Source organism: Onthophagus taurus, chromosome 6 (assembly GCF_036711975.1).
Source record: "Onthophagus taurus isolate NC chromosome 6, IU_Otau_3.0, whole genome shotgun sequence".
NCBI lineage: Eukaryota > Metazoa > Arthropoda > Insecta > Coleoptera > Scarabaeidae > Onthophagus > Onthophagus taurus.
This window is the reverse complement of record NC_091971.1, coordinates 11,149,603-11,174,350: the sequence shown is the minus strand read 5'-3', so window position 1 is coordinate 11,174,350 and position 24,748 is coordinate 11,149,603. Positions and strand designations below refer to the sequence as shown.

Below are 24,748 nucleotides of genomic sequence, written 5' to 3'. Positions count from 1 at the left end.
CGTATGCAACCCAACTGACAAAACAACTTAATTACTAAAACAAATTTAAATTTAGTTTCTAATATTAATTATTTCCATAATACAACCAATTCCGATAAGTGATTAACAAAATTAATGTATAAAAGTAACTTTAATTAATTTAAAAATGATGTTTAATTTTAAATTTGAAGTTGACGTTTCATTGACGTTTAATATAACCTAACTTTTTCAATTTAACAATAATCCAACAATAACACCAGTTTTATTGTTACTAATTTCGAAATTATCGTACAGTAAGTGCTATAAAGATATATTAGCTCAACTTATCAATATTTCCGGAAAACCCAATCACACCATTGTACTCGTATCATTAAATTTATGTATGTTATGACACATCAGCTGTTCTTGTAGGCGTGTATTGAAAGTGGGAAGTAAAAATTGAGTCGAAATATAAATAATGATTGGGAAGGAATCGCGTGTGAGTGACGAAGATGATGTAACTGTTAAACTTTCCAGTCGAAATCGAATTATTTGTTTGTTGTACTACTTTCAAAACGTTTTGACAATGTGAAACAGCTTTATTATAAAAGAAAAGCTTCAAGAATGAGTAATGATAACGGCAGGTTTGTCATCAAATACCAACAGCTCCTTCGCGATTTGAAGACTACCATCGAGGGACTTCTTGTTAGTCAAGTGCCAAACTTATGGTCTATTTATGGTGGTTTAAACAGGTTACACGTTGATGTAGAAAAAATATTTAAACATGGATGTAAAACGAGTACAGAAAATGTATGTTAATTGTAATAAAATAAATTAAAATCTTAATTATATATTTTTTTTTACAGCAAATTTCTGGATATTATCATTTTGTACAAGGATTAGAATGGCTGTATCCTGATAGTTCAAAATCAACTTTAGTTGTAGATTGTGAATATAAATCTCATTTCCCCCAACATATAAAAAACGACAAAGCTTCAATCTGGTTGTATCGTTCATTAGAAAATCATTCACTTTCCCAAAAATTATCATGGTTATTATCAGATAAAACTCACTTATTAGCTTGTTATCAATCTTCAGCATTCCTTTGTCAACCAAAGTATTCTGAGGCAATATTAATTTGTTTAAGAGCTGTTGAAAGAAATGAACTTACTTTATTATCAGAAATAGATCCATGTTTATTCCTTCATAAAGAAACTGTACAGGTTTATGAGAGGCGACATCGAAGATGTTCTTCTTTACCTGATACGCGTTTTAAAAATATTTTAATAAAACCGTCCAAAACATTGAAAGAAGAAAATCCAGTTCATAAAAAATTTCAAATTAGTATTTTTAAAGCTTGGAGTAGCACTCCGAATTTAGGCCCAACGAAAACGAATGTTATTGAAGCAAAAAGTCACACTAATCCATCTACTCCTGTTAATCACAGCAGAAAAATATCGATAAGTTCATTAAAATCCCCAGTTTTATTAGAAAACGATCGATTAAGTATTCGAAGTGTTGAAATTGATCAATTAACATCAATAAAAAAGGAAAGTAATCTTAAATTACGACCCGTTATTATAAATAACGAAGATATAATCGAACATACCCCTCCTTCAACAAGTCAGCAACAAAACATAAATGGTGTACAAGATTTAAAATCCCCTTTAAAAGGTCGATTTGCGAAATCGCCAGATTTAGGGTTCTTAAATGCTTTAGCTGGCGAAAAAGATTTTAAACATAAACCCAAAAAAACTTTTATTGAAGATGGGGGAATGAGTATCTTACCAACAGCGACGGGGTAAAAAAAATTTAAATCTAAAAATAATTTTATTTTTATATAGGTATTTATTTATAGATATTTTCCACGTCCTAAAAAAGGTCAAACTTTAACTTCATTCTTAACGTCTAGTCAATTTAGTCGCGCAAATGCTGAATTAGATCGCGAAAACGCCCACTTTAGTATTTCCGAAGCGATGATAGCGGTGATCGAGCAAATTCGATGCGGAAGAAGTCTTAAATTAATCGACGAAGCAGACGAAAGCGACGAAGAAATCAACAATCTCAAACAACGAATTCGGTTACGAAGGAAAGAAAAACAAGAAGAAAAGCAAAAACGGCTTCTTTTGAATAGCTTAGTTAGCGAAAAATCCGATTTAAATCCGACGGAAACGAGTCCATATTCTTCTTCGCCTGCAACGAATTCTTTGAGTTCTGGTGGGGGAGTTGAGGATATGGATATTGATGAAGTTAATGATTGGTTATTGGAAAAGGAAGGGTTATCTATGTCAATGGCTTCTTTATATTCTGAAGCAGATGTTTTAAAGAAGCCTAGAGGCGCACCAGATGGAGCTTCTGATATTATGTCCGCGGAAGGGGTCGCTTTATCTCTTATCAGCCGATTTAATGAGAAACAATTACCAAGGTAAATATTAGACTTAGATGTCTTATTTGTAAATAATGAAATTTTTTCTGCGTTTTAATCGCTTTATATTTGTAATTAGTTTTAAATGATATTAAAATGATTACACTATGTCACACTGTTAGGAACCCTCAAGAATTGGGCTGTAGCGCCACAGATGATGATGAATTTAAGACATTTCAAAGTTAATTCATTTTCCAAGACAATATATGAACAAAATTCGCCGAGATCGCTTGCGGGCGAGGCCCTAGATTTGATATATCAATACAAAATCGTCAAAAATTGTTCAAAATGTGATTTAGAATCGATTATTTTAATAAAAATTTTCGATAAATCAACTAGGTGGCGCTGTACTCTAATATCTAAAACGAGTTTTTTTAGATTATCCCAATAATAAGTGATAAAATCGAAATTTTTTATAAACAAAATTGATTTAGAATTAAATTTCAAACAACCTTTGTTAATAACATTTTTTGAAATAACGCAATTTTAATTTCCCTCTGAACAGTACGGTACTTTAAATGTCAATGCAATTTGACATTTCAAAGTTATTATTGTTTTAATCGAAAAATGTTTCGAATAATATTTGTTCAAAATGCGATTTAGAATCGATTATTTTAATGACAAATTTTGATAAATCAACCAGGTGGCGCTGTACACTAATATCCAAAACGAGTTTTTTGAGATTATCCCAATAATAAGTGATAAAATCGAAATTTTTTATAAACAAAGTTGATTTAGAATTAAATTTTAAACAACTTTTGTTAATAACATTTTTCAAAATAACGCAATTTTAATTTCCCTCTGAACAGTACGGTACTTAAATGTCAATACATTTTAAGACATTTCAAAGTTATTATTGGTTTTATCGAAAAATGTTTCCAATAATATTTGTTCAAAATGCGATTTAGAATCGATTATTTTAATAACAAATTTTGATAAATCAACCCGGTGGCGCTGTACACTAATATCCAAAATTGTTTTTTTGAGATTATCGCAATAATAAGTGATGAAATCAAAATTTTTTATAAACAAAGTTGATTTAGAATTAAATTTGAAACAACTTTTGTTAATAACATTTTTCAAAATAACGTAATTTTAATTTCCCTCTGAACAGTACGGTACTTAAATGTCAATACATTTTAAGACATTTCAAAGTTATTATTGGCTTTATCGAAAAATGTTTCGAATAATATTTGTTCAAAATGCGATTTAGAATCGATTATTTTAATAAAAAATTTTAATTAATCAACTAGGTGGCGCTGTACTCTAATATCCAAAACGAGTTTTTTGAGATTATCCCAATAATGAGTGATAAAATCGAAATTTTTTATAAACAAAGTTGGTTTAGAATTAAATTTTAAACAACTTTTGTTAATAACTTTTTTCAAAATATCACAATTTAAATTTCCCTCTGAACAGTATGGGTTTCAAAGATATTAGGAAATAGAAAAAGTTGATTCATGTTTGTCAAAATGGTTCAAATTTTTTTAGTTTAATCAAATAAAAGATGTTCAAATCGGTTTGAACCATTTTGACACGCACCATTTACCTTTTCTTATCTCCTTGTATTTTTGGAGCAGTTTTGGAACATCAAAATCTATTTCTTTTTAATTTTTTCATCCTGGTTAAGTATCGTAGAGATATTGTTAGTGGATTAGAACCATTTTGATTTACACTAACAAACTTTTCAAAAAAAAAAAAATGTTTGAAGCTTATGGATGTTGTCCATATAATGTTTTTTAATTCCTTTTGTCTTTATCAAGCAACCTATAAACGTTTTTAATCGATTTAAGTCATTTTTACAAACACCAATTAACTTTTTTTAATTCTTTGTATCTTTTGGACAATTTTGAATCAATTTTGAAGCTTACAGAAAAGTCCTTATGATTACTTTTTTAATTTCTTTTTATTTTTCATTGAATTTGAAATGATTCTATAAATATTTCCTTTTGTTTATGTATTATTTCTCTATTTAACTTATTTAAAAATCAACTAATTAACAAATCGACGTTAGATAAAACGATATCATAATTAATCTTATCGAAAACCTTAATCCTCTTTTTCCAAACTAAATTCACCAAAATTTACGTTTTATTATTTCTCGCAGAAAACAAGTTTGTCTTATGTTAATAGTGTTCTTAAACCAATTGGAAAGTTTCTTCTTGCGTAGCCTTTTTTAGTGTCACCACACCACAGCGTGACGTCATGAAGCTGAGTAATCAGTTCTTATCAAATTAGGTTTCACATTCTCTCCCATATTTTATTGCTTACTGTAGTTTTATTTTTCGTGATCGTATCGTTTGAGTAGGAAATGAACTACCTTCCATTGTTTGTATATAAAACATTAAAAAAAATTAATCGTGAAGTGCAGGAAGAAGAATGGTAATTTATTTTAATAAAAAAAGATTAAATTCAAACAAAAAATTATTTTTTTTAATTATTTTTTTAAGGGCTTCGGAATTGGAGTGGATAGTTTCCGAAGAAGATGCACCCCAAGCACTTTTACCTCTACCAAAAACATGGTTGGATGATTCACAAGATGTTAGTACAATTTCGTTACGGGGTACTCAAGACTGGGCGCCCCCCAGACCACAAATTATTTTTACTTTACATCCAGCACCAATGTAAGAACTGATTTAAATAAATAGCTTTGAAAAAAATAATTAATTTTTACATTTTAGTCGAAAACAATTAATGGCGAAACAAGATTATAGATGTGCTGGATGTGGAATGCGAGTAGCCCCACAATACGCATCAAAATTCCGTTATTGCCACTATCTAGGTAGATATTTCTGTACTGGATGTCACACAAATCAAGTATCTATTATACCAGCAAGAATAATACAAAAATGGGATTTTGCACGATACCCAGTTTCGAACTTTTCTTATAGATTAATCGAACAAATGTACGTCGATCCTTTATTTAGAGTGTTTGAATACAACAAAAACATCGCAAAAAGGAGCGCGAATCTCGCTACGTGTAGAACTTACAGGATAGGATTGCATTATATGAGAGATTTCATTCTTAATTGTCGTTTCGCGGAGACAATTCAAGATTATTTAAATTGTGAACGAACGTTTTTATTTAACGACCCCGAATTATTTTCGTTGGAAGATTTATTAAGTGTTAGAAGTGGTGAAATGAAGAGTCATTTGAGGTGTGTTATTGAGATGTGTTGGAGGCATATTTTAGAATGTCAGGTAAATATGATTAAGGTGGAAATTTTAATATACAGTAAAATCTCGATAAACCTCAACCAAACATCGCCGAGATTCACTAGATGTGATATATCAATACGAAATCGTTAGTTTTGAAAGATTTTACCGTTTAGTTCACTTTCCAAGACATTAAATGGACGATATCATTTAACATCGCCGAGGTTGCTTGCGGGCGAGGCGCTACATTTGATATATCAATACGAAAACGTCGGTTTTGAAAAATTCTAGCTCCTCGCCCACAAGCGACCTTGGCGAAATGATTGCTTATGCAAGTATTGTACGTTTAGTTCACTTTGCAAGACATTAAATGAACGATATCATTTAACAACGCCGAGGTCGCTTGCGGGCGAGGCGCTACATTTGATATATCAATACGAAAACGTCAGTTTTGAAAAATTCTATCTCCTCGCCCACAAGCGACCTTGGCGAAATGATTGCTTATGCAAGTATTGTACATTTAGTTCACTTTGCAAGACATTAAATGAACGATATCATTTAACAACGCCGAGGTCGCTTGCGGGCGAGGCGCTAGATTTGATATATCAATACGAAATCGGCAGTTTTGAAAGATTATAGCTCCTCGCCCGCACGCGACCTTGGCGAAATGATTGCTTATGCAAGTATTGTACGTTTAGTTCACTTTTCAAGACATTAAATGAACGATATCATCTAACATCGCCGAGGCCGCTTGCGGGCGAGGCGCTAGATTTGATATATCAATACGAAATCGGCAGTTTTGAAAGATTCTAGCTCCTCGCCCACAAGCGACCTTGGCGAAATGATTGCTTATGCAAGTATTGTATGTTTAGTTCACTTTGCAAGACATTAAATGAACGATATCATTTAACAACGCCGAGGTCGCTTGCGGGCGAGGCGCTACATTTGATATATCAATACGAAAACGTCAGTTTTGAAAAATTCTAGCTCCTCGCCCACAAGCGACCTTGGCGAAATGATTGCTTATGGAAGTATTGTACGTTTAGTTCACTTTGCAAGACATTAAATGAACGATATCATTTAACAACGCCGAGGTCGCTTGCGGGCGAGGCGCTACATTTGATATATCAATACGAAAACGTCAGTTTTGAAAAATTCTAGCTCCTCGCCCACAAGCGACCTTGGCGAAATGATTGCTTATGCAAGTATTGTACGTTTAGTTCACTTTGCAAGACATTAAATGAACGATATTATTTAACAACGCCGAGGTCGCTTGCGGGCGAGGTGCTATATTTGATATATCAATACGAAAACGTCAGTTTTGAAAAATTCTAGCTCCTCGCCCACAAGTGACCTTGGCGAAATGATTGCTTATGCAAGTACTGTACGTTTAGTTCACTTTGCAAGACATTAAATGAACGATATCATTTAACAACGCCGAGGTCGCTTGCAGGCGAGGCGCTACATTTGATATATCAATACGAAAACGTCAGTTTTGAAAAATTCTAGCTCCTCGCCCACAAGCGACCTTGGCGAAATGATTGCTTATGCAAGTATTGTATATTTAGTTCACTTTGCAAGACATTAAATGAACGATATCATTTAACAACGCCGAGGTCGCTTGCGGGCGAGCCGCTAGATTTGATATATCAATTTGAGGAATATTTTGTCCATGATATCGAGGTTTTACTGTAATAAGATATAAAAACGATTTTATTGTTAAATCTTTATATCATTTAATAAGAAAATAATAAAATAGTGTGAATTAATTTATAAAATTAATTTCAGTTGTGTTCAGCACGTGGATTTATATGTGAAATCTGTAAAGATCCTAAAGTAATTTTTCCATGGCAACAACGCACAGTTTCTAGGTGTGGAAAATGCGGGACATGTTTTCACTCAATTTGTTGGACGATAGATACGCCTTGTGTGAGGTGTGCCCGAATAAATAAACGCAAAACTAGCTTGCAAGATAACTAATTTGAGAATTAATGAGTTTTTAGAAATAATATAAATCAATGTATTTTATGTAATATAGAAAAAAATACTCAATTATATTTATACAGTTTTTATTTTATGATAATAAGAAATAAATTTGTTGAACACTGTATATATGTTTATTATTGTTTATAATTCTCAACATAATCTTTGTTATAGATAAATACATATAAAACTGGGAGATTTATTACTATTTCCTAAATATGTAAATACGAGAGGTATATAGTCAAATAATTCAGATTACAAGCGATAGGAGAATTCATTTTTCCTTTTTTTTTTTTGTTTTTTGATATCCTATTATTCGAAATATTGTTTAGAGATACATACACACTAAAAGTTAATATAGCACAAACGTATCAACAAATAACTAGACTACTAGGACATTAAAATTAATGAACAAAAAATATTATATAAAATATACAGGTTCGCCTAAGGCTTGCAGTTTTTTTTTCTTTCTGAACACATGTATATTATAATGTATATCACCTAATAAAAATATTCAGTACATTTACACGGCCGAAAATAAAATTAAAACTAAGAAATAAACTTAGAAAAAAATAATAATAGAATACATTGTAAAAATTACTTTATAAGTTACGATTTTAAAACCTCGTTTTTTATCAATGGGACTTTTGCTACTTCATAAAATATTTCGTGAGAATATTTATTTCGAACTGTCATCGTTTGTTCTTTAGGTTTCCTGTGTAAACCTTCATTTAAAATATGTACAATTGGCATTATATCTTCCAAGGTGTAGCCTAAACATTTAAAAAAAATTAATTTAAATTCAATTGATATAACCAATTTTTTTAACCTGTATAAAATTCTAAAGTTGGCGTCCACCCACTAATTTTCTTCATTTGTAATGCCAAATATAAACAAGCAGCAGCTAATTTCGAATCGGATAATGTTACAGTATCATAATCCATCAGGGAATATTCCAAAATGTATCTTGCCAAAGTCAAAACAGGCATCGTTACTTTACAACACTAAAAGAAAACACTTTATATTATTTCAACAAATCGTTTTTAACATTACTCTGGCATATCTTCTTAAGAAGCGATAACTTAATGGAATTCCCAAATCAAAATCACACACTCTAAGTAAATTAATCTCCATTCGAATGAGTTCTCTGCGCGTATAAGCTCCATCACAAATATAAAGGAAATCTTCGACGAGTGGTGGAATGCGTTCGTCATATTTGCTAGCGATAAACATTGCAGCCGCCCCGACTAATTGCAGCGTTTCCTTGCCTACGGTCATTTTGCTTAAATAGCAATCGACTAGTTTCACACCTAAGTAAAGAGTTTCATGGTTTAATTCAAAACTTTCTTGAATTTCAACCATCCAATCCACTAATAAAGATCGCATCCATTTTGACAGAGCTGGTTGTGAAGTCATGTAATCTTTTATTACAAACATAGCCTAGACAAAAAAAATTAAATAAATAAAAAAATAATTTAAAATTATTTTAAGTAACCTCTCTAGTTTTTAAATAATTAAAAATATCCATGGCATAATGTGATACTTGGAAAACATCATCCCAATTTTCTTTATCAAAGTCTTTAACGTCTTTAGGTACAACAACCTGATCAAGTTTCAAATTTTTTTCCAATCGATCAGCCATCAATGTAATATTTGAGGATGATTTTTCGGTGGAAGATTGAGCTGAGAAGAATTTACTAGAAGCTGTACTTTTTTCTGCAGTGTTTCTAAATTGCATCATAAATTAAAAAAAAAACAAACAAATAAAATAAATTAACTTACACGTCTTCTAAAGCTGAACAATACAAAGATTCACTAGTTTTTTCAAATTCATTACTCAATCGTGTTTTCACCTTAGTTGGAACGACGATATCTTTTGGATTTTCCTTTGGTTTTTGTACAGTTTGAGTCGGTGCCGGGGCAACATGTCGAAGCGAAGCCCTCGTTTGTACTTTATTAGCAGGTGCGGCAGGCGGAGGAAGATTCTCATTTTGCCTAGATTTAACAATTGTTCTAACCGATGGTAAAACCTTCTCTTTTACCGTAACTTTCTTAGCCAAAACGTTAGTTTTCGATAAAACTTTGTTTTTAATACCAAGAACTTTATTCTTATTAGCTGCATTGGAAATATCTCCCAAGGCTGAACGTTTAACTGCGTTTTCTTTTGCAGGAGATCCGTCGGCTTTACGTTTTGATCCGACATCTTTATGGATTGTGGAGTGTGTTTTACTGCGAGTTGTAACGCCACGAAGACTTACACTAGGTATTAAAGTTCTTGTCGTTTTAGTTGGTGCCATTATTCTTAGAAGTATTTACTACTTAAATAAGCTGTAAAAAATTAGATTTTTAATTTACTTAAAAACAAAGTTTTTTTGGTTAAAGTCTCATATTGAGTTAATATATTATTGGAAGTGCGGGAATAATAGATATGGAGGTTAAGGAAACTATTTTTGTAATTGATGGATACAAGGTAAGACGAGGAATTGAGTTGATAAGTTTAATTCATCAGTTCAACATTAACAATAATTATTTAATTATTTAATCTTATGCGATCCAAATAATATCTCTCCTTCTCTTCATTGGGTCTATAAACCATTATAGGTTCTTGACTTCCATCTTCCAATTTCTGAACCTAGACATATCCCAAACATACTTCGTCCTCCCATCTTGTTCTTGGCCTTCCCCTAGATCTCGCTCCTGTGTATCAGTTGCTTCACTATTCTTCATCCTGACCATATCTTCCCTTGCCATTGCAATCTCTGAATCTTGATACACTACTACTGAGAACATTGGCTCCTTGTAAGAGCTATATGGTTCATGATCACATCTTGTTCAATCAGTTTCTGAATTATCCTATCAGGCACCAATACAACTCTTCTGACAATAAGGAGTTAAATTTATCCTAACCAATGTGAACTCGATTGGGAAGTACTCAAGAATTGTTTATTAAATTTCGGAGGCCGCTGTGGCCAGACCACCGAATGCGCATCTGCCAGTACATACTCTTGCTGCTGCCAGTACATTGCAACATAATCACCATTATGTTCAGGTTTACAAGCTTGAAAGTAAGCTATTCCAGTTTTAAATACAAACATATTTTAGGCCATTGGTGATAATGTAATGGCTTGGAATTACATCTTTAGTATAGCTAAAGTTGTTACTGATTGCGATTACTATGCGTTCGATTACTCCTCTTTAGATCAAATAACAATAAATAAAACATAAGTGATTTGTTAACATGAGTGACTGCCAATTAAACCTATGGTACATTTCCTGAGATGGAACTAGCTCACACTTCCAAGAATTTCGCAGTCAACTCCAATATTTTCAAGTCATCAATTGGAAAAAAATTAACGAACAGTGGCCTAAGTCTAATCCATTATTAATAATGTCAGAAACAGCAGATTTTCAAATGGCCAAAGATAATGATGAAAATAAGTAGTTATCAGACTTCCCACTTTAGCGTGGTGTAAAGAATAAAAAAAGCCAAACAAATATTTGAAATATACAAGGACATATCGAACTGTTTGTGGAGGTTCTATGCTCCAGATATGGAGTTAGAGGATTTAATAAAAAATTATATTAAATGAGGGAGTGAGAAATATATTTCAAATAATGGATCGTCGAGTGTACTGCTGCAGTGTAAAGTGTACTCAAAGACTTTACACGTTTTTTTGGAAACAGAATTTTCAAAATTTATACATATACAAGGGGTGTCCGTAAAATAAGTACCGTTTTGTGACAAGCTCATGCAAGACAGTGGATCAAAACGGTACTTATTTTCCGAACACGCCTCGTATTATAGAAATATCTTCGCAACTACTGGCCCGATCGTAATCAAGTTTTGCACAGTTATGCTTCACACAATAATTTACTACTTATGGAGCAGTTTTTCTATATCTGTTAGAGTCAAGCCTAAACGGACAAGTATCCAAAGAATTCCATATGGATAAAGGAATAAAACAAGGCGATAGTCTGAGTCTCAATTTATTTATAGTCTGCATGAACCAAATGAGCATCAAATGGTTACCCTAACATATCGTACGGATCGTAGGGAGAATGAAACGTGGTGAAACAGAAGTATCATAACAGAACTAAAGCAGGATCCCATAGCAGAAATAATAGAGAAACATAAGTTCAAGTGGTACAGATACCCAAACAGAATATTGGAGATAAAGATAGGAGAAAGAAAATTTTGAGATAGACCTCGTAAAACCTGGAAGGACATCATAGAGAAAGCAACAAAAAAGAAAGAAAAAACGATGGGACAAATAAAGAACCTAGCCAACAACAGGCAAGAATACAGGGAATGACTCAACACTCCGACAGCGTAAGGTAATTGGGAGAAGACAAAGTAAGTCCTTTCACTTTAGCATCTTTGGAATAGAGTATTTTTGCATCATCATATAATTCGGTTAATAACGAGTCGATTATAATATGTTATAACCGGTTAGAATGTATTTAGTAACTAAAAACTGTCCATGGAATCCAATCCAGTTGGGAGACTTGATTGACTCAAGTGTATGATAAAAATTAAGAACAATGGGAAGTTGTAAACAGAACGCCAAAAACAAGTATGGACATATTTAGGTTAGAAGTAGGCAGAGATAATGTAACGTAACCTAGTTAAAGCTGAAACAATTTTTGTTCCTTAAAAATTGAAGAAATTATTACGTCTTTATTTCAACCAGATATGTAAAAACTTTGCACAAAATACCCAAGATGCAGCAAACTAGAAATTTGTTTCATGCCTGTCTTTGTGATGCAGGATGAAAAAAAATTAAATTACAGCAATTTCACGTTCTAGATGTCGCATCAAGTTAAAATTAACAAAATTATTTTTATTTTTCAAATACATTTAGCAAAAAATTCACTCCAAGTTGTTGTAACAGCATCAAATGTACTTGTTCTTGTAGCTGTAGTATTATATCTAACAAAAAACCAAAAATTATACATACAAATAGGAATCATATTGTTTTACCCGATGGAGATTTTAATCTTTATGATTCATGGTTGACAAAGCACTAAATAATCGATTACAGGTGGCACTTGTCACTTTTGATTAACCCACTAATTCTGATTTTACAGAGTTGTGCAGGTTATTAACTAAATTACAAACTTTCTTGAATCATCCACGGTTACAAACGGCTACTAACTTATCCAAATTAGTTTATGAAATTAATCCGTCTCCGACCAACATGCTGGACTAAACTTCCAAAAATGTAAAGATTTCAATTTAGCTAACATTATAATAGATTTGAAATATTTCTCGTTACTTAAAGGCAAGACTAAACAGGCAGATTTCCACATGGATAAAGGAGTAAAATAATGTCAGAAATGAAGTATCTAAGAATAAGACGTGATAGGGTGGGAAACAGAAGTATCAGAGCAGAACTAAAGCAAAATCCCATAGTACAAATAATAGAGAAAAAAACTTCAGTGGTATGAACACCTGGGAAGGATGAGAATGACAGATATCCAAACAGAATCATAGAGATCATAGAAAGCGTAGAGGAAAACGACAAAATACGACAACGCATTTTGCTATATTAATTTAATCAATTCCATTCTGTACTGACCAAGAACTGATAATGTTCAGATTGCGCTGTAAGATAACACAGTCTTCAGGGGATGTTATACGAGCGAATATCTTTAAGTCATCGGCGTAAGCAAGCACATTACAAACAATTCGTCGTAATAGATCATTCAGATAAACATTGAATAGAAGGGGACCCAGGTTGGAACCCTGTAGAACACCAGAGCCAGCAGTGAACGTATCAAATTTAAAACCGTTGTAGTTCACATAGCAAAGTCTATTGGATAGGTAAGATGAAATTAAATCCACGAAATCATTGGTAAATCCAAGATTGCAGTTTAGAAAGAAGTATTCCATGATCTAATCTATCAAATACCTGTGTAAAATCTGTGTAAATTATATCAACTTGTTGCCGTTTATCCATTAATTAGTCATAGTTGAACGACCTGTCATAAATCCGTACTTATGATCAGATATTTGAGATCAGACCTTTGAACAATTGTTCAAAATGCTAATAGGTCGGTAATTTTCAATACTAAATCTGTCTCCCTTTTTAAAAACCGGCGTTATCCGAGTACTTTTTTTCATATTGCAGGAAAAGTTGTAGTTTTTAAGCATAAATTAAATATAAAGGTTAAAGGTCTGCTGAGGAAGGTTGCACAATCTTTAATAATAAAACTTGGGAGACCGTCGTTGCCAGCGGTAAAGTCTTCTTTAATCGTTTACAGATTTCTACCTCCTCGACAGAAAATGGAGTAATGTAGAAGGATCCAGGACAGTTGACTTGTTGGTTACAGTTATTGATAGTTGCAAGTCCAGGATTGAAGGCTTCAGAAAACAAGATGTGAAGGCCTGTACTACTTCCAGGGGATCAGAGATCTCAGAGCCAACAAAGGTCATACAGCCTGGAATACGCGAACTTCCATGGAAATACAGCAAAAATATACAATTATTTTAGAACTCAAACTGACTCAAGAGAATGATAAAAATTAATAAAAATGGGAAGTTATAAGTAGAACGCCAAAAATATGAAAACAAGTATAGATTTAGGGTAGAAGACATAATAATTTCAACCAGATATGTTAAAATATAGACATGGAGATATAGGATGAAAAAAATTAGGTTGCTATTTTTTCACATTATAGGTGTAGCATCAAGTTATAAAATAAAGCATTTTTTTTATATTTCAAATGCATTTAGCAAAAAAATTCACTCCAAGTTGTTGTAACAGCATCAGATGTACTTGTTCTTGTAGTTGCAGTATTATATCTAATAAAAACCAAAAATTATACATACAACTAGGAATCATATTGTTTTACTGGATGAAGGTTGAAAAAGCACTAAATAATCGATTACAGGTGGCACTTGTCACTTTTGATTCTGATTTTACAGAGTTGTGCAAGATATTAACTAAATTACAAAGTTCTTTGAATGATCCATGGTTCCAAACAGCTACTAACTTGTCCCAGTTAGGTAATGAATGCTACCCGAATCCGAATATGACCCAATATGTTGGTCTAAGTTTCCAGAAATGTAAAGATTTCAATTTAGCTAACATTATAATAGATTTGGAATATTTCTTGTTAGTTGAGAAACAAGGATTCGTTTGGGTGCTTACTAAAAGCAGATGGTAATTTCTAACCTGGCATCTAAGAATAAATTATCATTAGTTGTTCGGATCAAAATGTATTTAGATACACAATTGTATCAGCAATTATTAGGATTAAATAGAAAATATAAAAGATCACATCTCTCTTACATTAAATAATTTCAATAAATGCACAAAATAGATTAGATAGGAAAAATAAAGTGAGTTTTCGTCACCTTATTAGATGTAAATCAAAGTATTTGTAAGGGTTGTATTAATAAAACTTTTCATCTTAAAATTAAATAGAGAATACTATACAGATTAGCATCCTATACATTAAATTTCTGCAATATAGGCGAATAACGTGTTCGATGAGAAAAACCAGTCTTACCCGCCTTTTTTTCTAACTTAACCAAAATGGACGTAAAACGAATAAAATTCTTATGTAGAATCCTTCAAAATATGCTTAAAAATTAAAATTAAGTCTATTATATACTTACACTAACCCCCCGGACACAACACAACACCAAAACGCTTAACTCTACGTGGTTTATTAACCCCTATGCTTCTTGGCCGTTATCAGGCAGCATGCTAACGGAAACGTTACATCAAATGAAATTTATTTTTTCCTTTTTATTTCACGAAAAATCGTAACGAAAATGATTAGGAAATCCAACACTCACCTATTAGAATTTCACTACGTTGATATACTCGTTTCCGTTTAAATGTAAAATGAATCTACTTGTAAAACGGCAGATCCGTTACCTTCCGCTCTTTAAAGTAAAGTTGTTTTGAAACTGGGAGACAGTTAGAAAATGCTTTCAATTTGATTGGTGGAGAGGTTATCTACCGACGCGACCTCTAACGTTAAAAAGTCGAACGTTTTCAACATGTGCTTTTGACAGGTCAATTTTGTCATCCTAACCCAACTTTTTATGCAATATCAAAACAAGAATATTTTGTGATGTTTTAATTGTTACGTTAAATTAATATTTCTTAAAATGTTTGAAAGAACATTTACCGTTAAATATTTAACGTTAAAAAAATGTTTTTGTTATATATCCGATAAACAAACTAGGGCAATTGACCAAGGAGTAAGTTTAATTTTATCTTATTTATTTACTTTAATCAAAGATTCTTAAAAAATGAAATAACATTCTTTTAGAGTGCTGTTAAATTAAGTAGTGGAACAAGCACGTTTTATTTTACAGTAGGAAGCTTTTTAGGTAATTTAAAGGAAACCGAGATTGGAATCAATGGGATTTATGCCAAAGCTTTGGGTCTTAAAGAAAAAGATCCTGTCATATTTAGTTTATGTAGCAAACCCATTCCTGGTGTTAAAACACTGGATATAACACCCCCTAATAAAGATGATTACGAAATTTTGGTAATTTTACATGAATTTGATTGAAATTCCAAGTAAAAACATTGATACTTATCAGATTAAAAAGTGCTTCATCATTGTAATTATTTGGAGTTTTTAAAATGTAATCATTTCATTTAATTTTTGCGTTTTAAAAATGATTTTTTAAGGAATTAATGGCTAATGATGTACAATCAACTTTATTAAATCAATTAAGGATTGTTCAAAATAATCAAAAAGTTGTGATTTGGATATCAAATTCTTTAAATGTCATAGTTAATGTTGGTAAGATATTTTTAAGCTTAAAAAGGCTTTGATCATATGCTTTGTTTTAAAATGTTAATATCTAATTTCAAAATTGCTAATAATAATAATACTGTGGCTTTGATTAATTAATGCATAATGCTAGTGTTTTCTTAAGGGAGAAGCTCATGTGTATGATATAATTATTTGACACTTCAAGTACTTATTGTAAAATAAAACTTACTTATTACATAAATTATACAGGTGTTTCTAAATTGATGCGAAAGACTTCAAGGAGTGATTTTTCTGCAAAAATTAAGCACTCTAAAGTTAGGGGAAACAAATGTTTTTATTTAACAAAATCCACTATGGAGGAATTTTATTCTATGGAAAATTTGGCAGATAACTGTTGCTAATAAAATGACACTTTTTGATGATTTTTATAACTCGAAAATGTTGTTACAAGGGGCTGAAAAAATCAACTCCTATAATACTTTTCATCAGAACTTTTGACTGCGTCTACATTTTTCTATTTGAAACGCAACTTTTTTGTCTCTTGACATTTTCTCCTAAAATTGTTAGTTTGATCACAAAAAAATAAAATAATACACTGGCTCAAGTGAATTAATTCAGAGATTGGTTATTATTAACTTAGCGTGTCTGATTTCAGGAAAACTGATTCACAGTAAGCAAAGTTTCTCATCAGCCCACAGTTCAATCCTATAGTTGACACACCAACTGTTGGCTCTGGCCCCACAAATGCTTTAGCGCTGCTCTCTCGTGCTAGCTCATCTGCCGCTTCATTGCCAGCAACCTCAGAGTGACCTGGGAACCAGATCAGAGAAACCCTGTTATCACAACTCAGTGTGGTTTAAGTTCTTTTACAGTCATTAACCAGTCCCGACACCGTTTTCACGGCCTGCAACGCCTAGAGAGCGGCTTGACTGTCTGAGAAAAGTGGTGCTATCATGTTCTTCACTCCTTTCTCTAGAAGGTTTTTCAGCACCCATGTCAGTAGCAAATACTTCCGTCTGGAATACAGTACAGTACGTACCCTACAGCCTAGGTAGCTTGCTTAATCCGAAGTGTCTGACAGTATACTCCTGCCTCGACCCCTTCCGTCGTTTTTGATCCATCTGTAATGCAAATATCTACCTGAACCAGAGAATTTTCGTTTTTGATCGAGGACAATCTGGTATCGAGCATTAATTACTGGTAGTGATCCCGTCAAATCTGACGGCATTGATAGCACAATATCAATGCTTATAGTGTCTTCCCCACCCCATTGGTAGGATATGTCAGAGCAGTTTTGAGCATATTGCTTAAACCTGTAAATGGTAATTTTAGCCACTTTCTCTACATGCAAATGCTAAGGAGATAGTCCAAGCATAACATCCATTGCTAGAGTTGTCGTTGTGCTTATCGCACAATAAAACATCAAATCGACATGCTAAAACAAAAATTATTCAAATTGTATAAAAACGCTTTGCAAACAATTATTGCTTTCAAACGTAACCCAAAAGTAATTTGGGTTTAGCCATCTTAAGAGACGCATGGCTAAACCCGAATGTTTAGAAATGTCATAGTCAAAGTTGAAACATCATTTGACAAGCATAAAATGTTACTTATAATGTTTAAGTAACATATTTCAAGTTGAAAATGTTATTTTTAAGGTAGAAATGTCATTTTTACAGTTTAAATGTCAATTTAGAAGTGTCATATTGCTAACTATAAATGTCATTCTTAAGATTTACATGTCATATGTCAAGTGGAAATGCCTCTTTTTATCCTTAAAGTTGCATATGTTAGTTATAAATATTACCTTTAGAATAGAAACATCACTTTTATATCAAAACGTCACAAAAGTCGGATATTTTAAAATTCATGGAAGGGTTATTTATGGAAATTAAGAGGTGATTCTGCTATCGAATTGAAGCTGAAATCTTCCTCTTTAAAATGATATATGAAACATGGTAGGTTAAATTATAATAGTTATAGTTATATGAATTAAGTTTATGAATATTAAGAAATGGTTTTGGTATCAAATCAAAGCTGAAATGCCCCTCTTTAAAATGATATATGAAACATGATAGGTTGAATAATAAAAATTCTTTGATAAAAGGCTCGCAATTTTATGTTATCGACTTAACCTCAAAACGTCAAAAAAGTAGAATTTTAAAAAATCATGGAAGGGTTATTTATGAAAATTAAGAAGTGATTCTGATATCAAATTGAAGCTGAAATCTTGTTCTTTAAAATGATATATGAAACATGGTAGGTTAAATTATAAATTTTTTGATAAAAAATTGCATTTATGTTACGATTTCAAGTTAATCTAAAAATGTCAAAATACAACCGAAATTTAAAAAAATTGTGGAAGGGTTATTTATGAATATTAAGAAATGGTTTTGGTATCAAATTAAAGCTGAAATGTCCTTCTTTAAAATGATGTATGAAACGGGATAGGTTGAATAATAAAAATTCTTTGATAAAGGGCTTACAATTTTATGTTATCAACTTAACCTCAAAACCTCAAAAAAGTCAGATTTTTAAAAATTCATTGAAGGGTTATTTATGGAAATTAAGAAGTGATCGTTCTACAACCAAAATTAAAATCAACTTACGTCAGAAAACCTTTACAAGAGGTAAACATAATTACATTGATTTTAATTTTGGTTGTAGAACGATTTTGAAATGTATGTGTATTGTAGGATTTCTACTGATGACGGGCAGGGCCCCAAAACCTGGTATAGAAAAATAAATTAAACGTATACATCATCTCAGTATAATTTTATTCAAAACCTACTGACTAATTACACCAGATGAAAACGGATATAAAACATTTTTATAAATGTTAAGATTCTGTTCAGGCTAATTCCAGCCATTTTCTTGTAGTGTATGTAATTCCTGCCTTTTCTAGTAATCTGTACTCTGGGGAGTGTAATTCTAGATATCTTCTCTGAATTCTCAGAACCTATAATCTATGCAGTGTGATACCAGACCACTTCTTATATCTGAAATTTATGTAGTGTATTTCTGCTTTCACAATTTGTTGTGTAGACTTCTTGTTGAAGTCTGGAGTCTGGCCGATGCAATTTCAGACTTATTCTTCCCATTTTGACACTTCCAATGTAATTCCAAACATTTTCTTGTAGTTAGAGTTGGCTAGTATCAGACATTTCTCTTGGAGCTATTTTGTCAACGTTGTGATGTGAGGCTTTTCTGCATCAAATTCGTGTGATTCTGATGTTGGTTGAGAGATCCAGAACATTGCATACTTTAAATAGTTTTATTTAGTCATACTTTTTTCATGAAAAGCGTTGCACAATCATTGTTGCAATTTTGTTACTCTGTTTAAAACGGTATGATTAAAACGTTTTGTTCATTTACGTTTTACATTTGTCACAAATACAATTTTTTTGCTGTAAGTAACTAAATATATTCCCATAAATACCATTCTTGTAGATGGTGTAAAGCCAGTATCTCCAGGGCGTCTCGACCAGTTAACCGAAGTGGTCATTAAACCACCAGTTGTTCACACCAACCCCAAGAAAGTCGATGCAAAAGAGAACGGCGGTGGCATATGGAGCATAAATGGTTTCCTCAAATATTTCGCGCCTAACAAACCCGTCCAAGAAGAGAGTATTCTCGACATTTACAAAGCGATCGGTGTTCCCTTTGTGTTTCGTCTCCACCCCTTGGCGGACGTCCTTCGTTGTCCTAGTCCTAATCTGGCAAACAATACCAGTAAGAACGTTTTTAATGTTTACGCGTCGAAAAACGTGTTACCTCGATGTGTGGAAAAACGGGAGGATTTAGTTTTTTCCTTCCGCCCGATTTTGCCACCAAGAGATTTTAAATACACCGATGATAATGATGCGGTTAATGATATTTTGGTCCGGTTGTGTTTATTGGATGATACTAAAAATGTTATTGGTGATGGAAATGAATATTTTAAACCGTTATTTGTTGATGAAGGAATTTTTAAACATTATGATGTTGAGGTTGGATCGAAGGTTCTATTGAGACATATTGATAAAGTTGAGGAAGTGAATAAAATTGAGATATGCACTAGTAAAGGATTTGTGAAAGAGATTAAAGAAAAATTTAAATTTTATATCGGGGAAAATTGTAAAGATGGGAAATTGATTCTTAATTCGAATTTTGTTATAAATATTTCTGATGAGCATCAAGTTTTGCTAAAATTTACACCGAATGATTTAAAATCGTGTTTTGTTGATAGCGATTTTATAAGAAATGGTCAATTAACTGTTGGTGAATTACAATTACCTGATTTTTCACCAAAAGTAATTGATAAAATCGAAAAATTTGATGAGATTTGTTTGGATTTTTCAAATTTTAAAGAAATTTTGGATGGGTGTTATACTTGTTGGAATATAGGATGTAAAGATATTAATAATTTGGAAAATATTCTTATAACTGGTAAACCTGGTTGTGGAAAATCAACTTTGGCACAAGAATTTTCTAAAAAAATATCAACATCACCTATTTATATTCATGTCGAAACCATATCTTGTAAAGAAATTAAAGGAAAAACTGTAGATTCTTTACACAAATTTTTTGAGGGGAAATTTATGAAACTGGTTTATTACCAACCAAGTTTATTAATTTTGGACGATTTACATGTTATTTGTGAGAACGTTATTGACGGAGCAGAACCGACACAACAAAGTTTATTATTTAATAGGTTAGTTTACATCAAATATTTATAATTAATAAAATTAACTCAAATTTTTTTTAAAGAACGAGCGAAATCTTGGCATCTTTATTCAACGATCTTCTAAAAAAACATTTCATTCAAATTATCGCAACGGCAGAGTCAACTTTAAAATTAAATAAAAACATTTTCGATTCAAGAGGAGTACATTTCTTCAAAAATATATTCACAATTAAAGAACTGAACAAATTAGATCGAATAAATTTATTAAAATTTGCCTTTGAAAAAGATACAAACATCGAGGATGTTGATCTCGAAAATTTAAGCTTAAAAACTGAAGGATATGTTGCTCAAGATTTAGTTGATCTAGTTAATAAATGCATTTTCGAATCATACAAAGATGGTAAGTTAAATTTTTTTGTTTTCATTGAAATAAATTGAAATAAACGAAAAGAAAATCTTGTAATTTTGAACCAATTCACTTTTCCGCCCCCTGATTCTATATTAGAACTATTGATGAGCACATTGGGATAAAGAGGGGGATGAATGTCCTAATTAAGGGGACCTAAGGGGTCCGTAAGTTGGGAAACCTTTCCTTAAATAGTTCACATTGTAAACTAACTTGCTCGAATTTCTAAAGGGAGAACTTTTTTTCACATACTTTTGCAGAACTCGCCACCGTCAATAATGACCACTGTTTAAAAGCTTTAGAAGCATCATCTTCGTTATCTTTAAGAAACGTTCAATTACATACTCCTGGCAATCGAGATTTTTCTGATATCGGTGGATTAGAAGACGTTAAAAAAATTTTAATTGAAAGCATGTTATGGCCCGCACAGGTATGGTAATTATTTTTTTTAAATGTATTTGTAAGTGTTTTTTTTTGTTTAATTTAGTACGCAAATATATTTGCAAACGCCCCTTTGCGGTTACAATCGGGATTACTGTTGTATGGTCCGCCTGGTACGGGGAAGACGATTTTGGCAGGTGCTGCAGCTAAACAATGTAATCTCAGGCTAATTTCCATAAAAGGTCCTGAACTACTGTCGAAGTACATTGGGGCGAGTGAGCAAGCTGTGAGGGATGTCTTTGAGAAGTAGGTATCCCACTGAGCAACAGTCATTTCTAATCGTTTGATCTCCTTTTTTTGATTTATTTTTCTTTTTTCAACAGAGCCCAAAGTGCGAAACCTTGCATTTTATTTTTCGATGAATTTGACAGTTTAGCACCTAGGTAAGTAGTTTATTTTATTATTGTTTTTGTTCATCTACATCATAGGAATCAATTTATTAAGTAAAGTCAATACCTGAAAATGTCTTTTTGCAACTAAAGTCATTCACACCTGAAAACACGAATCTTATCCAACTAATTTTGCAAGTCAAAACTAAACTTGCTGAACTACAATTTCTTAAGAAGTAATCTGACTACTTCTGCCCTGTCAATAAGTAAGAAATTCTTCATAAAGTTACCATTTAAACATGGTTTACAAGCGCAGGTAGACGACAAGGCAAAAACCAGTTAAACGCAAGGTATTCTAATTTAAAGCCAAAAACTGCATTATATCATCCATAAATTAAGTGGAGATTTTACGTATGATGCAATTATCAATTTGCATGTCAATTTCCACACCCCGTACGGGACTCTTATTGTTTGCCTTATTCAGTGTCTTGTTGTGTAAAATTAACAATTTAAATTCTCGAGTTAGGATAAACCGGCTTGGAATGGAACCCTGCCATAAATCGAAGGCTACCTGCACACGCACTCATCTCCATTAAGAAAATAATATAGCGTAAAAAAAATTATGCTAGCTTTAGAAAGAGAAAAACGACTATGACAGAAAAATGTTAATAAAAGGTTCCTCTTTCCAATGAACCAACACGTTTTGAAAAATTACTTTTAGTTTTTGAGAAAATAATATTTGAAGTTTTGATAAAATTTTCGATGTTGCAATTTTCATCAATAATTTTCAAAATTCGCTATAAAATTTATTTCTTGAAGGATCCTTGTGGAAATATCACCAATTATTAATTAAAGTATCCTCTTTCTAATGCAAAAAGCCGTTTTGAAAAATCACTTTCAGTTCTTGAGAATTAAATTTTTGAAATGATCGACAATTTTTTCGAATTGAGTAATTTTCGCCGATTAAGTTTTAAAAATTCGTATAAAATCCATTTCTTGGAATATGAGTATGAAAATTTCTCAAAATGTTAATAAATGTGTCCTCTTTTCAATGAACCAACCCGTTTTGAAAAATAACTTTTAGTTTTTGAGAAAACAATATTTGAAGTTTTGATAAAATTTTCAATGTTGCAATTTTCATTGATAACTTTCAAAATTCGCTATAAAATTAATTTCTTGAAGGATCCTTGTGGAAATAGCACCAATTATTAATTAAAGTATCCTCTTTCTAATGCAAAAAGCCGCTTTGAAAAATCACTTTCAGTTCTTGAGAAATACATTTTTGAAATGATCCACAATTTTCTCGAATTTTGCAATTTTCGCCGATTAAGTTTTAAAAATTCATATAAAATCCATTTCTTGGAATATGAGTATGAAAATTTCCCAAAATGTTAATAAAAGTGTCCTCTTTCCAATGAACCAACACGTTTTGAAAAATAACTTTTAGTTTTTGAGAAAACAATATTTGAAGTTTTGATAAAATTTTCAATGTTGCAATTTTCATTGATAACTTTCAAAATTCGCTATAACATTAATTATTAATTATAGTATCTATATAGTATAATTAATAATTATAGTATCAGAAAACATATCTGGCTTAGATATTACCTAGGAGATAAATTATCTTAGATATTAGCTGTGCCAGAAATTACAAAATAAGCAAGCTGCAGATCATGATCATCTTTACAAAAATGAAGGTTTACAAGAATGATCAACATCTGTTATTCATGAGGTACTTATCCATGAGTTATTCGTGAAATAAGACTTGTTAAAATCGGTAGGATGATTTGGGAAATTCCTCTTGGCAACAATTTTATATATTTAATTTTTTAATGTTCATCCACTTGAAAGTTTATTAATATTAATGGTTTTTTAAAAAAATTTAAAATCATTTGACTTTTATTCTGGTTACGGTTTTTATACTTCCTCCATTTTTTGGATGACTAAAAGATTTTTGTTGTGAATCGATTAGTAATGGATCTAATCGTGCAACTTTATGGTACAATTTGGATATGTTTACGAGAAATTCGCAGATGTACTTAATCGAAACTCAACGTTTCGCAATTTATGAATGACGCACCCCAGAGTATGAAAAGCCCGAATTCCCGTAACGTATTTGTCTACGAACGAAAATTTCGTTAGGAGAGGCTGTTTCACCTGCGCCCGGGTACCACATCCTCAGATTTGATTTTACCTGAATTCGACCCTTCTTTTTCTAACCGAAACTTTGTGCGCCACTTTTACCCTTCTTAAAACTTTCGTTATTTCTATTACATGTCATCTTTTTCAGTTTATTATAAAGTTATGTTTATATATTTTTTTTTGAGAAGATTTTTGTTTTAAAATTATAAATAAGATTGCAAATATTAAAGACGTTTACTTTGCAGACGTGGCCACGACAATACCGGTGTAACGGATAGGGTAGTGAATCAATTCCTGACACAATTAGACGGGGTTGAATCCTTGACGGGCGTCTGTGTCCTCGCGGCGACTTCCAGGCCTGACCTTCTCGATCCAGCCCTTCTTAGGCCGGGCCGACTTGACAAGCAGATCTTGTGCCCCCTTCCCGATCAGGTAATTCAATACAGAAGTGAACAATTCTTCTCCGCTTTTTTTTTCATTCTCTTGTTCGCCTTCAT

General features: G+C 32.0%; 3 protein-coding genes across 7 annotated transcripts in view; 2 read left to right on the top strand and 1 right to left on the bottom strand.

Annotated features, from left to right (window-relative positions):
• Nucleotides 1-171: 171 nt before the first annotated feature.
• On the top strand, nucleotides 172-7,649 carry LOC111424279 (run domain Beclin-1-interacting and cysteine-rich domain-containing protein rubicon). Of its 3 annotated transcripts, none has more exons than XM_023057775.2 (7): nucleotides 172-272; nucleotides 391-768; nucleotides 825-1,759; nucleotides 1,817-2,383; nucleotides 4,834-5,007; nucleotides 5,065-5,584; nucleotides 7,328-7,649. In XM_023057775.2, the coding sequence occupies exons 2-7, from the start codon at nucleotides 583-585 to the stop codon at nucleotides 7,517-7,519; spliced, it is 2,574 nt and encodes an 857-aa protein (XP_022913543.2). In that variant the 5' UTR covers nucleotides 172-272; nucleotides 391-582; the 3' UTR covers nucleotides 7,520-7,649. The 3 variants fall into 3 exon arrangements, with proteins under 3 accessions (XP_022913543.2, XP_022913542.2, XP_022913541.2); XM_023057774.2 differs by having other exon boundaries at nucleotides 172-337; XM_023057773.2 differs by having other exon boundaries at nucleotides 172-768.
• Nucleotides 7,592-15,452, bottom strand: LOC111424280 (cyclin B3). 2 transcript variants are annotated; one of them, XM_071197008.1, is made up of 7 exons: nucleotides 15,330-15,452; nucleotides 15,147-15,237; nucleotides 9,305-9,850; nucleotides 9,018-9,249; nucleotides 8,576-8,962; nucleotides 8,352-8,526; nucleotides 7,592-8,295 (listed from the first exon to the last, which is right to left on the bottom strand). In XM_071197008.1, the coding sequence occupies exons 3-7, from the start codon at nucleotides 9,817-9,819 to the stop codon at nucleotides 8,132-8,134; spliced, it is 1,473 nt and encodes a 490-aa protein (XP_071053109.1). In that variant the 5' UTR covers nucleotides 9,820-9,850; nucleotides 15,147-15,237; nucleotides 15,330-15,452; the 3' UTR covers nucleotides 7,592-8,131. The 2 variants fall into 2 exon arrangements, with proteins under 2 accessions (XP_071053109.1, XP_022913544.2); XM_023057776.2 differs by lacking the exon at nucleotides 15,147-15,237 and having other exon boundaries at nucleotides 15,330-15,451.
• An 82-nt stretch (nucleotides 15,453-15,534) lies between these two features.
• The window catches only part of LOC111424340 (peroxin 1), a 34,387-nt gene continuing 25,173 nt past the window's right edge, over nucleotides 15,535-24,748 (top strand). Inside the window, exons 1-9 of one of the 2 annotated variants that reach the window (XM_023057845.2) lie at nucleotides 15,535-15,740; nucleotides 15,812-16,033; nucleotides 16,180-16,294; nucleotides 19,718-20,960; nucleotides 21,017-21,333; nucleotides 21,600-21,769; nucleotides 21,827-22,026; nucleotides 22,104-22,163; nucleotides 24,497-24,683. In XM_023057845.2, coding sequence (XP_022913613.2) covers nucleotides 15,648-15,740; nucleotides 15,812-16,033; nucleotides 16,180-16,294; nucleotides 19,718-20,960; nucleotides 21,017-21,333; nucleotides 21,600-21,769; nucleotides 21,827-22,026; nucleotides 22,104-22,163; nucleotides 24,497-24,683 — 2,607 coding nt within the window. In that variant the 5' untranslated portion in view covers nucleotides 15,535-15,647. Of the gene's footprint in view, nucleotides 15,741-15,811; nucleotides 16,034-16,179; nucleotides 16,295-18,277; nucleotides 18,527-19,717; nucleotides 20,961-21,016; nucleotides 21,334-21,599; nucleotides 21,770-21,826; nucleotides 22,027-22,103; nucleotides 22,164-24,496; nucleotides 24,684-24,748 lie in introns of those variants that run through there. The other variant, XM_071197007.1, reaches the window with a different exon arrangement.